This window comes from Aspergillus foveolatus, assembly GCF_047715535.1.
Source record: "Aspergillus foveolatus strain CBS 279.81 unplaced genomic scaffold BDW70scaffold_5, whole genome shotgun sequence".
NCBI lineage: Eukaryota > Fungi > Ascomycota > Eurotiomycetes > Eurotiales > Aspergillaceae > Aspergillus > Aspergillus foveolatus.
The window spans coordinates 325,620-341,853 of NW_027396069.1; the positions used below are offsets into that span (position 1 = coordinate 325,620).

Here is a 16,234-nt window from a genome sequence, read left to right on the forward strand (position 1 = left end):
GGTTCATTGCCACAAAAATGATATCACAAGTACATGTACACGTACTGTTGTACAGCTAAACTAATCATGCCCATCCTCTAGAATAATGATCAGAAAACCAAAGGATATAAGAAAAAGAACGAAGCACATCTTGGCGACACATACACCCACACAGGAACATCAAATAAGAAGTCCAGTTATATCACAGGTCGTCGCGGCCACCAGGTGGGTGTGTAATACCATTTTTAGGGTTATCAGGCGCCGGATAGCCAGAACTAGGATTCTTCCTCGTAAAGCTTGATTGCCGGACGCGTAGTCCAAAGTTGATAAGCATGATAGCGACCAAACCTAAGCCGATGATTGTTGGGCCCCATTTTTCGTAGTAAACTCGTTTAACGTCTCGTCGTTTACGGATCTTGTCAACCCGCCAAATGTACAGCATGAGACTGTAGATAAGGGCGACGGCTGCGAGGATAGTGAACGCCCACGAACAAGCAAACGTGGTGTAGTCCTCGCCGAAGTTTAGCAGGGTAGCGGCAATAGTTCCAAGCATAATGGAGAACTCCAGCCACGAGAGGAAGGTCCGCTCCGCAGCAAAGTAAACTTTTGGCTCAACGCGAACGGGGACATGAATGCCTATAAAAATGTTAGGATGCAGCTGCGGGAAGGGGCCGGTTTGGCTTACGTTTGCCTTTGGGGGCTTGGAACTTCTTGACGGTCCGCTTATTCCCAATGACAGCGATTCCGTTTTGGTCAGGTGCCGGCATATCGGTCGGCATGGGCCTAGGAACGAGAGCTTTTATAATATCCACTGCTTTAGCCATGGCTCGGTGGGTGTAATGCTTCGCCAATTGTTTATAATAGTATGCCCCGCCAACTCGTCGCGCTTCTTCCAGTTCTTCGGAGTCAAAGGAATCATCATCGGAATCGTAAAGAGGATAGTCGTCATCTCCCGGAAGAGGCTGTGCCGCAATACGTTCCTCAATGTCCAGCGCGTTCCCAGTAGGTTCTGCGAATAGAGGGCTTTGTTCCGTTGTACGGTAGTCATGAGCAGAGCCACGCCGGGGTCTCCCATTGCTGCCTTCTTGCCCTTCGCCAAGCGCATCCTCATCTGATTCTTCGTCGTCCTCTGGTGTGTCATTTGCGGACATTGACGTGCTGGTCCAGGGGCGTTGGATACCAAAGTGACGCGATGCAGGCTTCCGAATATCAACATCCATTTGCGGCATCCAGAATGGCAGCAGATGGATACGATCAGGGAACAGGGTTGCAGTCCCATGAATGAATTTGCTGTATTTCGGCACCGCTTCCACCAAATGGCTCGCTGTTAGATCGCGAATCCACTTTGGTGGCTCCTGGCCGGCTTGCGTCTGGAGCTTCACCTCCAAAACGGCGTATGGGAATCGCTCAACATCCTCGGCCGGCAACTGGGAAAATGGCCAGTCAACTCCAATATCCATCCTACGCCAGTTGTTGCCGGCTCTCCGGCGGCCATCGAGATTATCCTCTCGTATCATGGTCAGCTCTGTGTCGAGTGAGATGCGGACTCTAGCATCTCCCGGAAGCTGAAACGCGGTTCGATGATAGAACGTCCTGGTGACGGGCACCAACTTGCGCGTAATTACCCGATACTGGATCTCACGAGCCAACTGTTCGTAATCAGCTATCTCAGCCTCGCTCTTCTTCTTCTCCTTCCGCATCTTCTCGAATATTTTCTCCACTGTCAGTTTACCAGCTAGGAAGTCGTTCACGTTCTTCTCCTTCATAGAGAAGCGTGCTTTTACCGATTTTTCGCCAGTCCAGTCCTCGCGGTGAGTTTTCCGTTCAACGAAGATTTGATCACTGTTCATGCCGCCGTACCATCGAAGTCGGATAGCTTCGGCTCCTTCCGTTTTTTTGAGGCGGCCTTGATACAGCTCCCAGGTTTCGGGGTTATCAAAATAAATGGACGAGATCGCCGAGTCCTCTTCCTCAAACTCTTTGCTCGGGTTGAAGACCAAGACGGGAAGATGCTATGTCGTCTGAGCATGAGGCGTTACACGAGGAGAGACTGCAACATACCTTCAGGATGATCAACTTCAGCTCTGTGATGTTATCCGGATGGACCCAGTATTTAGTTGTTTGACGGACAAAGTTCTGCTGCGAGCCGCCAGCTGCGGAATCTCCCTTAATGGGATTTCCTTTAGTTCGAACAAGGTCGTACAGCTTGGACAGCTTGACGACGAACGCATCATAATTATCCTTGAAGAATGGCTTGGCATTGAGTCGAGCAGCGAAGACCGGCTTGAGATGCCATTGAGTTTGTTTCTGGGTTCAAGTGTCAGCCTACCACGCCTCTCACGACTTCGCCAAAAGGGGATGCGTACGTCGTGCTTCTTGATGATCTTCTGGAATCCAGTATAGTTCAACTGCGTGAATTTTGCAAGGTCATGAACGTCGGCGATGATATCACTCAGAAGCTGTTCGAGCATGAGAAACTCCTCATCAGAGGGAGGATTTACGCTCGACCGGCCATTGTTGCGGGCTTCGTTGCTGTTGCTCAAGCGGGTCACCACGTTTTCGACATCCTTTTCACTCTCTTGGATACGCCGGACGATCTCGGCGCTCTTGAACTTCTGGAAATTAAAGACCTTGTCGAGTTCGCTTTCGAGTAATGTCACGAAATGTCGCTCATCGTCCTCTGTCCATGCCTTCCGGTCGGGTTTTGCGTTTTCAGGGGTGGGTTCAGTGACGTAACCAGTTTTAAGAGCCTTCTTTAAACCTTCATAATTGATGTAGTTCCAGTAGTACTCTTTGATCATAGACGAGCGAAGATGCTCGCCAAACCTGATGGAGACGGGCTGAATGTCAGTAAGCTGTGTCTCGGAGAATAGGCAGGGATTCGTGGGATCCTGATTTACCTCATGGTGTGTGGTGCGGCCTATGGCAGCGCGCAGGAACAGCGCCGGTTGAGCGAACTAATCAAAAGCGTAGCCGGAGGTGCAGCTTGATCGGCAATTGAAAGCTCGTTGGGGTCGGAATTGGTCGCGAGGGGAGGTGAGAAAATATAGAGAAAAGAAAGGCAGCTATGCAGATATTTCAATTCTCGCGCCTTAGACTATTGGACAAGAGCGTAGAGCAATGGACAGGGCCGCGAGTGGCGGGGTTTATCACAGCTGGTGTAGTGTCACCATCCGTCTGGAGCTCTGAGGTCTGGAGAGTGGAAACTGTGACTGGAGCTTGACGGCTTGAAGCTGCAGTGGGACTAGCGCCGGTTCAGGTCTGACACGTGCCTTCACTCCATCAACATCATTACTCGCTCTAGCTCTCAGTTCCCTATATAAACACGGGTTTCTAACAATAAGCTCTAATCTGGTTTGGATTTGCCAGCAGCTTGGCTAGCCGATCACCTCATGCGAGATGCAGCCTTATCGAGCACCAGCAACTGATGGTCCCCAGAGTCAAGCTAGAAGGTCGAAGACCCAGAGTACTCGAGTCTTCGACAAAGCCTACTAACCAGTCTAGTCTGGCAGTGCATTTGCATCCGCACGGGAGACTGTGCAGGAGATTCACTCTCAGCCACTCAATTGAGCACCTGCTCTCTTTAGTGGCTTTTATTGTCTACGCTAACCTACTTCTAGCCTAGTCAAAAAGCCGCAGCCTGCCAGTACACAATACAGAGTTAGGATCAAGGACAATATATTCCTGACAGCCCTGACTCAAGCAAGCCAACCGATAGGGTTAAGGGTCAGAATGTCATTGTTTGTACTGAGTTCCGACAATACAGAATTCACGGATCGCAGGCCGGCTTGAGTTTTTTTTTTGCCCTTTTTTTTCCTTTTCTCTGAGACTAAAGCCACTCGCGCGTGGGCCCATTGGTATGCCAGAGGATGCCAGGCAATTATAGGGCTTGAGGTTGAAGCTGAATGTCAGATGTCTCTATAGCATATCCGCGGCCAGTAGACTAATGTCGTCGCCATAATGAGCATAAGTTCGTGTTTGATTGACTATAATTCCATGTTTAACCAGCCCATAACACCAGACACCTCTCCCGTGTAGTCCAATTATTCAAGAGCGCATCGTGCAAACTATGTACACATTGCATCATATCTCATCACCAACTATGCTTGACGCCAGCTCACAGGACCGCGCCAGCCGCACGTCGGATGCTCTTCCGCGCGCCTTCGCCCAAGATATTCACAATACCTTCTGACTCGAGCGCACGAACAGCTTCAGTGAACTGAGCGCTATCAACTTCGGAGCTGGCCTGGTCACTCAGGACCCGATAAACTTCCGCCCAGCGAGCTGCGCCGCCTCCACTGGCCAAGTCATCTATCACTCCTAGAATGCCGCGCTTCAGGGCTTCCTTGTTTCGTCTCTCGCTTGCGCTTGTGCCTTCGGTGAGTAGACTCATATCAATCAATCCTGTCCGAGAGTCGGTTGCCGCCTGCTTAATGGCAGACCGGATCAGGCGCACGGCCTCCTCAACATCATCTGCGGTCACCTCTGCAGAGAGGCGCATGCGAGCATGAGCCTCAGAGAGACGAATCATGGACTCAAGTTGACGGGTAGTTGCGGTGATTCGGCGGTCCGAGGAGCGAATATCGTCTCCAAGCTTACGCATACTCACATATGCGTCGGAGAGGGCTTTACCTGCGGCCGGAGTAAGAACGGGGTGCAGCTTGGTCTTGGCATAGGTGATGTAGGCTGTCAGAAACTCGATCGGCTGTAGGTTCATAAAGTCAGCAATGGTTAGGTCTGTATATCAGCCAGCATTGACTTACCAAGACCTCGCGCTCACTCGCATTCTCCGGTCTATCCTCGAGATACATGTTGACAATGTGCTTTGCAAGTCGGCGATCTTCCGATTCGTCCACGCGGTCAAGAACAAGATATACAAGGTCAAAACGAGACAGAAGGGTAGGTGGCAAATCAATATTCTGCGGTACCGGCAGGTTCGGGTTGTATCTGCTGCCAATGGGGTTTGCTGAGGCGAGAATGCTTGTCCTGGCATTTAGAGTTGTGATAATACCTGCCTTGGCAATAGATACCGTCTGCTGTTCCATGACTTCGTGCAAGACAGACCGGGTTGATTCGTTCATCTTGTCAAATTCGTCAATGCAGCAAACACCCCCGTCAGACAGTACCAAAGCACCAGACTCCAGAACCATTTGGCGGGTTTCGGGGTCACGAGTAACGTAAGCAGTAAGACCAACCGCTGATGAACCCTTGCCACTGGTGTATACACCTCGCGGCGCGATCTTGTGCACATATCGGAGCAGTTGAGATTTCGATGTGGAGGGGTCACCACAAAGGAGGACGTTAATATCGCCACGGTAACGTGGATTACCACCCTTTTGGAAGGACTTGTTGGTGCCACCAAACAGCTGAAGCAAGATACCCTTCTTTACATCGTCCATCTCGTAAATACTAGGCGCGAGTGATCGAGCAAGAAGCTCGTACAAGTCAGGCCTTGTAGATGTCCGCAGGATCTTTTCTTCCTCTTCAGCAGAGATTTTGCGGATCTGCTCAGCATCTCCAGCAGCCTGCTCAGAAAGTTCCTGTTCGACGGTAGAAACATCGATGCCCAACTTCTTGCGATCGATCTTCTGAACGTGCAGAACATCAATATATGTCTTGAAGAGTGTCTTCTGGGTTCGCTGGCGAGGGTTGACTCGCACAGGGTTCGATCGGAAGATTCCGGTCACCTCAACGCGGTCACCTGCTTTGCACACATCTACTAACTCGTCGTAAACACACAGGGAAACTGAGTGAGGTGTCTGGCCGTCTGGGATGCTATCAGGAGTCTCCTGTAACTTGATAACCTGTTTATCGGCAAAGACACAGCGGTTGTGCACGATTTCCATCGAGTTTCTCTCCTGGCATGCCTGACGCGGGCAAATAGTGGGTTCGGCAATCTTGCCGCGGTCGATATCCACTTGGACTGAATGGTTGCAAGCTTGACAGCGGAAGAACGCTTGATGAGGGGTTAGCATGGCCCTCTCTGAGTTTAGAGCAATGCACTAACCTTCTTTCATATCGGGAATAATGGGCGTAGTTCGGATCACTAGACCCTTAATGCTCACCAACTTGTCCATATCTAGTAGCCGTCAGCAAATTGGATTTCCAAAGAAAACAACTCAATCTTACCAGCCGGGTCAAGGTCTCTCATATTGACTGTGGAATCAAGGCCGAACGGAAGAACTTTATATGGCTTGGTCTCGGCCTCTGCCACCAGATCTGGAATTTCAGCCTGTGGCATTCTACCCGTCTCACTCATAGCATCGGAGCTGGGAACGACTGGAGCTGAACTCAGATCCTTGTGATTGGTTTGGGTCCGCTGAATCTGTGATCGTAGTCGATCCATTTCTTTGGCAGCTAATTCGACCATGACATCCCGTACGCTTTGATCCATAAGCGGAATGATTTCTTGAGGGTAGGCCTGGAGCTGATGCCACAGCTTCAAAGTTGGTGGGTACGCCTTAAGATTTTTTGCGTCCAGGTTGAGACTTGTGACGCCCAACTGACGCATCGTGTTCAGCATGTTGATATATTCCCGTTCCTCCGCCATCTCTCCCATCCGACGAGTTTCGTCTTCAGTAGCCCCATCCGCCCATAGACGGTACTTGGTGGTAAAGTTGTAAAGGAAATTTTTGAACGCGGACATGGAATCCTGAATGGAGATATTGGTACCCCAGATCACACGGGTCGAACTACCGCCCATGGCCTCTGCTTCTGAAGTGTCTGGGTAGATATTAGAGAAGGTCGCATCCGATTGAATCTCGCCATCAGCGGCAGGGACCCCATTAGCATCCACAAAAACCCTGCGTCTGCGACTTGGTGTTGACCCAAAGCCTCCAGAATATAGGTCACTGCGGCGGGAGGCGACCCGCTGGCCGTCCAACCCCTGTCGAGATGATACGAATAAACCACTGCTGCTGCTGGGAATATCGGAGTGACCTGTCTGCCGGCCGAAAGCGCGCGTAGGACTGGAACTGGATACGTATCGAATTGGTGAGGAATCTGATTGAAAACATTAGCTTCTGCTAGCTATGGTTTAGCAAAGCCATATCCTACCTCGAAGCGCAGCCCCGTTGGCACGCGGGGTTGTCTCGCCATCATCCATGGTAGAGGAAGCTCTGATGGGTGAACTAGGTTCATCCATTCTAGCATCTGGCGTTTCAGCGCTGCTGCTGTTACCCCTTACGGGTGATGATTGAAAGAACATAGGAGACGAGGATGGGACAGCAGCTTCGCCCTGTAAACGCCGAGAAGCACGAGGTGTCGTCTGCGAATTGCTGGCTTGCGACTGCTGCTGTGAGCGCGTTGAGCGTGTTGAGCGAGCTGGTGATGCGGTAGCTGAGTCCCTCGCCGGACCGCCCCTTCGGCGGGAAGAAGCGGGAGAAGACATGGTATTGGTGATACAGACAGATCAGATTAATGTAACAACATTAAAAGTATTAGATGTAAGAAAAAGAATTGAATTTGAAGACGTCAATTATGTTGTGGTGTGGGGGTTCAGCAGCAGGAAGAGAGATTTGGTGAATGGAAACAAACCTTACCTCCTTCAAGTCGCAGAAATTGGAGCGACGCGCTCGGACACGTTTCACGCGTAAAGTGGTTCCGTTTTAAGCCAGCGCGACATATAATGTCACGTGCGCAAACTCGGGAGTAGATCTGATAGATTTGATTCAACATCAACATACAGAAGAAATACGGCAAAATAAACCTAAGTTCTTCATATTTACAGAGTACAGAGAGTACAGAGTACTTTTATTATTTATTTACCCTAGAGTTGACTGAGACTTAAGAGCGAAACTTGGATGCCGCCCGTTTTGAGTGCTGTTTAACCTAGTGAGGTACACCGTGCAATACCTCCATAAGACCAAGAATCATCGTTCATCATTTTGCTGGAATATGTCGAACACCTCAGCCGATTATCACACTGGGCGTAGCAGTCCTATGTTGCAGAGTGTCGTTTACGGGTTCTCCATAGAATGCTGTAGCCTTGGCATACGTATTGATACCGCCACTTGTACGACAGTGGTTCCGCGTGGCTGACCTCTACATCTGATCGGGGTTAACACCTTCTCCTTTCGACGAGGTTGATCTGCCAATGATTTGGCGGGTTCATTCAGGAGAGAACGACACTAAACCGAATAAAGACCCCCATTTTGTCGGGTCCGGTACGACTCGATGGTTCCTTTCATCGGTGACAATGGAAAGCACTTGGTTATATGAAACCTGACTGTCTGAATGACTTGTAGTTATTTTGAGCTTCGAAGCGCCAGCTAGTCCTCGTAAAGCGTCTTTGTCATAAAGGGTAAATCCTCTGACTGGCTGCGAGGGCGAAATAAACAGACTAGGGGAGAGGAACGCCTCTGGGGTCGGCCGCCAAGTTTCAGCAAGCGCTTGATGTCATGCACTAAAGCCCTTCGATCTGCGCTTCCCACGAATGAGCGGCCCATCTGCCTTAACGGACAATTCATGAAGATCGATGATGCCTTTATCTGCAACATTATATTATCTGGCAGTGGGCACCGTGGACGTTTTTCTTAAGGTTCTTCGTTCTCTGCTTTCCAGACCTTTTGATTCTCTCCTATCGCTCAACCAAACTCACCGCTGGTGGTTCACTTCACCTCTCCCCTTGATCACCTTCCTCATTTCACTCAAAACAATAGCTTAGTATTGTCGGAGTCACTCCCTATTCCCCAGAGCTTGGTTCAGCTTCGTGTCGGGATGCGCGTTCAATAGCAGCACTTTAATCGGTTAAATCGCCGTACGTCATCTCCGTACGTTCATCTGCCCGGATGCTTTAGCCGAGAACTCCCAGGTACTCTTCGGCCTATTACCAAGATTTTTCCGTACACGTCAAGGGATTTGGGCTTCTTGCAAAAGGCAAGAAAGGATGGCCAATGATTTAGGCTCGGCCTTGGAGCACGCAGGCGGCAAAGGGCAAGAGAGAGAAGGCATCTCGCTCAAGACGTTCATAGCATCTTTAGCCGCCGCTCTCATCATTTTCGCTGTCGAATTCCTCTTGTTCCTGGTTCTTAAAGGAAAACTTACTCGCATTTAGTAAGTGTCCCTTCCGATTCCACTCGTACGGACTGTGTGGCTAATTGAGCTCATTTCCTCAGCCAACCTCGAACATACCTGGTCCCCGATAGAGAGCGTACCGAGCCGTCACCCCCAGGCCTGTTCAAGTGGATCAGCCCGATATTCCGTACTTCCAGCTCCGAATTCGTTCAGAAATGTGGCTTAGATGCCTATTTCTTCTTACGCTACTTGCGGATGCTCCTCAAAATCTTCGTCCCTCTTGGCTGCATCATTGTACCGACCCTTATAACTGTCAATAGAGTGGACGGCAAAAATCAGACATACAAGAATGGAACGCACACGGGGGATCGCTGGAACGTTACTGGCTTGGACCAACTAGCTTGGGGTAATGTTTCTCCAGAAAACACACACCGTTACTGGGCCCATTTGGTTATGGCTGTAATCCTTATAGTCTACGTTTGCTTCGTCTTTTTTGACGAGCTAAGAGGTTATATACGTCTTCGCCAAGCCTACTTGACCTCTCCCCACCATCGATTGCGCGCTTCTGCAACAACAGTCCTGGTGACTACAATACCAAAGAAGTGGCTCACTGTGGAGGCTTTGGAGGGACTGTACGATGTTTTCCCTGGTGGAATCCGGAACATTTGGATCAACCGGAATTTTGACGACCTTAACGAGAAAGTCAAAGAGCGGGATAGGCTGGCACTGAAGCTTGAAACGGCGGAGACAGAGCTGATCATCAAATGCAAGAAGGCTCAAATGAAGCAGGCCAAAGCCGCCGCGAAACAGGCTCGGAGGGAAGGAGCTGAGCAAAAAGAGCAGGATGTCGCAGACACGAAAGCTTCGAGACCGGCCATTGGTGCTGGTATCAGCTCGGGCAATCCACACCAGGCTCATACGCTTCAGGAAGTCTTGCATCGCGATACATTGGCATCAAATGACGGCAGGACGCACAAACGGAAGTATATGAATCCACTCGAACCGGCTGTGGGTTTAGCGGGAGCCGTCGGTCAGGGAGTCGGGAAATTGGGTAAGTCGGTCTTAGGCACCGTCAAGAAACATGACCATCACGGCGCGCCTGATGAGGAGTTGTCTCACCTAGACACCTTATCAGACGTGAACGCTGCAGATCGTCCCGTCGGGGAAGGCTCTGCAGCTATGCCAGCCGGAGAAAGCACAGAAGGAGACAGCTCGCAGCCAAAAAGACCGTTCTGGAGGAGCCGGCCCTCAGCCATGTCCAAATCCAGTAACAGGACGGAGGCAGATGAGCTTCCGCTTACGGCTCCCGAGTCTCCTGTCGACGGTGAAGAAGGAGAGTTCTCGAGCTCTAGCGGGGATTCGCCGACGAAAGCTCGTGATGAGAATGATATTGACATTACGCGAAATGACGGTGCTGAAATCGAGGATGATACGTACCCAGTGGCGTATAATGAGAATTTCGAGAAAGAAGATCTTGGCGAACCCTTGTGGAAGAAGTATATTCGTCAGGAAGATCGGGATACCATGCGATTGCCAATCTTTGGGCTAAGTTGGATGCCTTCGATCTGGCTTCTAGGGAAGAAAGTCGATACCATTGACTATTGTCGCAAAGAAGTTGCTCGTTTGAATTTGGAAATCGAGATAGATCAGCAGCATCCCGAGAGGTTCCCGCTCATGAATTCAGCTTTCATTCAATTTAACCACCAGGTTGCTGCACATATGGCTTGTCAGGCAGTCAGTCATCATGTACCTAAACAGATGGCTCCTCGCACGGTGGAAATCTCACCCGATGACGTTATTTGGGACAACATGTCCATCAAATGGTGGGAGCGCTATCTACGCACCTTTGGAGTCTACGCTATTGTCACAGGCATGGTAATTGGCTGGGCGTTTCCAGTAGCCTTTACTGGATTGCTTTCTCAGCTTTCATATCTCGAAGGCGCATTCACGTGGCTCTCCTGGATTAATCGAATGCCAGAATGGCTAATATCAGCCGTCCAGGGTATTTTGCCACCCTTATTCCTGGCCATATTGATGGCCCTTCTGCCATTAATGCTTCGCTTCCTATGTCGAGCACAAGGTCTCCAGACAGGTATGGGTATTGAGCTCACGGTGCAGAATTACTTCTTTGCCTTTCTTTTCGTGCAGCTGTTCTTGGTTGTTGCAATCGCGTCCAGCTTCTCAACGATCATCGACAACATCACGAATTTCACAAACTGGCCGGAGCTTCTAGCCCAGAACATCCCTTCCTCAAGCAACTACTTTTTCTCCTATATGATCCTTCAGGCGCTGTCTGTGAGCGCTGGAGCTCTGGTCCAAATCTTCAGCCTCGTGAGTTGGTTCATCCTCGCGCCAATTCTGGATTCAACTGCGCGCAGAAAATGGGCTCGCACGACCAACCTGAACCAGATGCAATGGGGTACATTCTTCCCAGTGTATACTACTCTTGCATCCATCGGGTTGATTTACTCCGTAATTGCGCCTCTAATCATGGTGTTCAACGTGATTACCTTTGGCTTGTTTTGGTTTGTGTACCGGTACAATACTCTCTACGTCACGAAATTCCGTTTCGACACCGGAGGATTACTCTTTCCCCGCGCGATCAACCAGTTGTTCACGGGTATATACGTTATGGAGCTCAGTTTGATTGGTCTTTTCTTCTTGGTCCGTGATACTCATGGGTCTGTCTCCTGTAAAGGGCAGGCGATTATCATGATTATCATGACAATATTGACCGTGGGGTTCCAAATCTTGCTGAATGAAGCCTTCGGGCCCCTGATTCGTTACTTACCTATTACGTTGGAGGATGATGCGGTTCGCCGAGATGAAGAATTTGCGCGCGTGCAAAGGGCACGGTTGGGCCAAGACGATGATAACGAAGAAGAAGCAGAGGAAGATCAATACACCCTCGAGCACCGACTCAAAGAGCGTGAGCGTGTCGAATTTCAGGCTAACGAAGATTCTCGTGAAATTGAGTTGAAGAAAATTGAAGGCGGCATAAGTAGGCGGCAGTCTGGGCTCAGACGCAAGGGCCAAGGACTTGGCCCGGAGACAGCAGCCAAATTTGGTGCCTCTCGTCGACCATCATGGGCCGTTCAAACGGCTCAGTCTCCTCACCGACGGTCGAAATACTTTGGTGCAAACTCGGCGGACGCTGTTCCCTCGATTCAACGCATGCGGGAAAAGTTTGAAAAAGACGCCGAAGCACAAGGCTCCGTAGCGGGACACTCTCGCAGCTCCGCGTTGTTTGCAGGCATTCACGACGAGCTTGAGGATCTTACTCCCGACGAACGCGACCAACTCGTCCAGCGAGCTTTCCAGCACGATGCCCTTCGGTCCAAACGTCCCGTTATCTGGATTCCTCGTGATGACCTCGGAGTCAGTGACGACGAGATTTACCGCACCCAGCGCTTCAGCAAGCATATCTGGATTAGTAACGAATACCAGGCACTTGATGGAAAGTGCCGCACGATCTTCAGCCGCAGTCCGCCTGACTTCTCAGAAGTTGACCTCATCCAGTTATAGAAAGTTTTTCCTTCTTCCAAGTCACCTGTATATAACGCATACGGCCTATCTCGACAACCCTCGATGTGATGATTGACTCTATTCCCCTCTAGCGAATGGCGTTTTACTGGGAGGCGGGCATTATTTCCCCTGCTGCTTGTTGTCATTATCATTGTTCTATATTCTGGGGCATGGATTCGCATCCCTAACCAAGGGCTTTTTCATATCGAGCGTACGAAGTACATAGCATGAAGCGTGTCTAAGCATCGAATTAGAACATAATACGAATAACTATTGCATCGAACACATCATTTCATCTTACCTGGGAGGAGTGAAATTGGCGCTTGAGACGAAGACTCTGTTTAAATCTACCGTACACTCCCCCCCTCGGGCCCCCGCAAAATGCATAGTGTTATCCTTCCGTAATGTTGAACATCTCCCTTGGCGACTCGACTATTGTAATTGTCTGAAGCATCGGAATCTCGTTTTTATCAGTTACGGGTGGTACCTCAGCTGAAAACGGAAATTGAAGGAGTGGCAGATTCATAAAGTAGTCGTATTTGTCTCCAGACGCCTTGCAGGTGCTCAAGTCATAAATTCGGCCGCATATTGTCTATCTACACTCAATCCATGTACTTGCACAGCGGCAGCCGATACTTGTCTATACTCCAGTACGGCCGACGGACACCATTCCACTCGCCTTCGAGCTTCGGCACATCGATCTCCTCCCACTCGACATCGAATCCTGCCTCGAAGAGATCCATCTCTACGACCTTCTGATAAACATCGTAGCTGATTTGTCGGTCTGCACCCATGCCATTGAAGAAGCTCCATTTTCCCTCTTGCTCCAACACTCCGATCACCTGCTCCGTGAAGAACTCTCGGAAATCCGCATATGACTCGGCGAAGGTGTCGTAATAGATCGCATCAAACATCACGCCTTCAGCTACGAGACCCGGAAGTATATCCTGCCACTTGCCCTCGTGGATCACGACTCCTGGCTTCTCGTGCCAGCCTTTCCGCTTCATTTCTGCGACAACGGATGGATGCGCTTCAATAATATGGTGTGCTGACGGCGACTGCTCTTGGATGAAGCCGTCGACGATGCCCATTCCGTGTCCGACATTGAGGACGCGGAGACCTGGTGTCGGGAGCAGTTGCTTTGCGGAATTGGCCATGATGTCTGACTCCCAGGCCATCATGACGCCGTTTTGGTCCTGGTCGAGGAGGCGGTCTTGTTGGAATGTGAGGTCTGAGTTCAGGTAGCGGGAGCTTGTGACACTGGGCTCCGACTCTGCTGTTTGTGGAGGTGCTGCAGCTGTGGTATCGACTAGCTGCGGGACGGACTCGTCCTCTGCTGTGTTTGTAACGCTTGCCTCGGCGGCGGCGTCCTGCTGCTCTTGCTCTTGTTCCCCATCTTCTTCCATTTCTTCGTCTGACAATTGTTCATACCCATCCAACCTGTTCAACAGGAGCTCCGCCCGAACTCCCGCATCCACGACCATGTCATATAGCTCAGTCAGTCCCAGCCTCTTCGCAATACATCCGGGAGTTTCATTGTTTAAATCCAAGTCATTCCAGATAGCGCCCTCCTGCAAAAGAAGTTTCACGGTCTGGACGGCGGCCTCAACTGTGCTTTCCTGCCCGCGGGTTTGTCCGTCTCCATTCGTCTGGACACCATTCGACTTCACCTCTTCCTCCTCGTCAGGTTCACAAGCTGCAATGGCGGCGTGAAGCGGTGAATAACCTGTCTCAGGGTCCTTGACATTGGCAGGGTTCCCGGCCGCATCGTTGGCACGGAGGAGCCGTCGGAGCTTTGCGATGTCGTGTTGTGACGCTGCGAGAAGGACTTCTTGAGTGTTGAGGTCGACGTCGATTTCGGTAACGGGGTCCGCCATCTGGTGCGCCGTAAGCTATAGCTACTAATGCGCTCTTGTTCTTGGAAGCTGCTTCGCGCAGAGGACCCTCTACAGAAAAGTAGGGTACGGAGGTTGACGGTGAATAATACTCACCCTGAAAAAGTAGGCACTCAAGCTTTTGTGACTCGAGAGAGCAAGCACGTTTTAAATTGAATCACGCACAGTATGTTGCTGCGAGAGCTTGATATTGTGGTGTAGTGACCAAGATAAAATTATGTATGTTTCCCCGCTTGAAATATAAAATTTCCGCTCGCCGCTCTTGTCCCCGCAGCCACTGGCTGCATGAAGTGCAGGGCTGCTGCCACCTCAACGTACGATACTTTGTTTAAAAAAGTTGCATAGTATGTGACTCGTCGACGATGACGACCATAAATTATGATAGAGAAGAGACACAATTCGCCTGTGCTGTGGAAACCTGAAAAACTATTTGTACAAATGATTTATTCCACCCCGAACAACTTGAAAGCGCGACAACTCTCGAGTGGGAAGGAAGTTTAGAAGGAAGATCCACCAGTCCATGAAGACCCTCCATGAAACATTTTCCCCCAATATTTGATATTACTTGCTTTCGCCGTCCGCACCCGCGTTGACATTCAGGCCGAGACCTTGGCTGTCCAGGTAGAGCTTGTTCCTTCCGCCGTTCTCCTGGATGATCTGGGCAATATGTCGAGCGTTCTCAATCCTCCGAAGCTCGATGTAGCTCTTGCTCTTCTTGATGGCGTCTCCAATGAGTTCAGCTGATCGAGCTTCACCCTGGGCGCGGACGATGAACGCCTGCTTCTCTTGACGAGCCTTGTCGACCAGGAAGGCTGCCCGCTGGGCTTCTTGTTGGGCGACTTGCTTCGCTTCGACAGCGGCAGTGAACTCGGGGGAGAAAGTCAGGTGCTAAACGAACGGAAATTCGACGTTAGCACCAGGAGCCTGAGCTGCGGGGAATATGAGGTGTCGTCACTTACCGTGAGTGATACATCATCCAAAGCGATGTTGAAGCGGGCAGCGCGGCGGGCGAGATTATCCCGGACAAGTCTTGCGACATTCTCACGTTGGGTAATCAGCTGACTGGCGTTAAACTGAGCAACGACGCTCTTTAACACTTCGTTTACGATAGATGGGAGCACCCGCTCATCGAAATCTTGACCCAGCGTTCGGTAGATCTGGGGGAGAGCATCCACGCGGGGTCTTGACAGCACACGGCAGGTGATGTTCACCATCTGTAGATCCTTGGTACCAGTCAGGGAAGCAATGTTTCTCGGCTTGGCTCGGACATCGTAGATAATTGGGGTTTCGATCAAAGGGATCGCGAAATGAGTTCCTAAGCGATATTGTAATCAGAGAAGATGCTAGCACAATAATTCAGAGAATGGCGCTTACCTTCAGAATATATCTCTTTCTTGACACCACCGAAGCGGGAGTACTTGATTGCGCGGTGACCACCATCAACTGCAGCCAGTCTTTTAGCATAGCTACCAGATATAAACTAGAGCCTAGGAAATAGCAGACAGCGTCCTTACCGTTAAAAAGGGAGTTTGACAATGCCCATCCTCCCAGACCAAGTACGATCAGAGCTGCGGAGGCACCAATGCCTCCGCCGCCACCTCCACCGGGTCTAAAACCGTTAAACCGGTTGCGACTCTGCAGGATGAGCTGTAGCCGCTCCCACTGATCTTTCGGGATCCGAGACATGATAGTTATGGTGGAAATGTAAGTTGGTGTCTAGATGACAAGGTCGGAAAGCCCTTTGAGGTTCGTGCAACTTGCGGCAGTTCTCTAAATTTGGACACCGCCTTGGCAGCTCTCGTCCCTCTCCGAATCAGACG

At 50.5% G+C, this 16,234-nt stretch overlaps 4 protein-coding genes across 4 annotated transcripts; 1 reads left to right on the top strand and 3 right to left on the bottom strand.

Moving 5' to 3' along the window:
- Window positions 1–181: 181 nt before the first annotated feature.
- BDW70DRAFT_156521 (MCM DNA helicase complex subunit MCM4) lies at window positions 182–7,369 on the bottom strand (the record flags this gene model as incomplete). The annotated part of the gene is made up of 9 exons (XM_073740201.1): window positions 182–615; window positions 665–1,991; window positions 2,041–2,286; window positions 2,346–2,805; window positions 4,101–4,684; window positions 4,743–5,935; window positions 5,987–6,058; window positions 6,109–6,981; window positions 7,036–7,369. 9 exons carry the CDS (start codon window positions 7,367–7,369, stop codon window positions 182–184), a joined length of 5,523 nt encoding a protein of 1,840 aa, XP_073599669.1.
- A 1,067-nt stretch (window positions 7,370–8,436) lies between these two features.
- BDW70DRAFT_94173 (putative DUF221 domain protein) lies at window positions 8,437–12,759 on the top strand. The gene is made up of 2 exons (XM_073745235.1): window positions 8,437–9,033; window positions 9,096–12,759. The coding sequence occupies exons 1-2, from the start codon at window positions 8,867–8,869 to the stop codon at window positions 12,517–12,519; spliced, it is 3,591 nt and encodes a 1,196-aa protein (XP_073599670.1). The 5' UTR covers window positions 8,437–8,866; the 3' UTR covers window positions 12,520–12,759.
- A 275-nt stretch (window positions 12,760–13,034) lies between these two features.
- On the bottom strand, window positions 13,035–14,620 carry rmt2 (protein-arginine N5-methyltransferase). The gene is made up of 2 exons (XM_073735530.1): window positions 14,511–14,620; window positions 13,035–14,396 (listed from the first exon to the last, which is right to left on the bottom strand). The coding sequence occupies exon 2, from the start codon at window positions 14,394–14,396 to the stop codon at window positions 13,122–13,124; it is 1,275 nt and encodes a 424-aa protein (XP_073599671.1). The 5' UTR covers window positions 14,511–14,620; the 3' UTR covers window positions 13,035–13,121.
- Window positions 14,621–14,740: 120 nt separating this feature from the next.
- On the bottom strand, window positions 14,741–16,219 carry BDW70DRAFT_128994 (prohibitin subunit PHB2). Its single transcript, XM_073735531.1, has 4 exons — window positions 15,929–16,219; window positions 15,789–15,857; window positions 15,374–15,729; window positions 14,741–15,302 (listed from the first exon to the last, which is right to left on the bottom strand). The coding sequence occupies exons 1-4, from the start codon at window positions 16,098–16,100 to the stop codon at window positions 14,976–14,978; spliced, it is 924 nt and encodes a 307-aa protein (XP_073599672.1). The 5' UTR covers window positions 16,101–16,219; the 3' UTR covers window positions 14,741–14,975.
- Window positions 16,220–16,234: the final 15 nt, after the last annotated feature.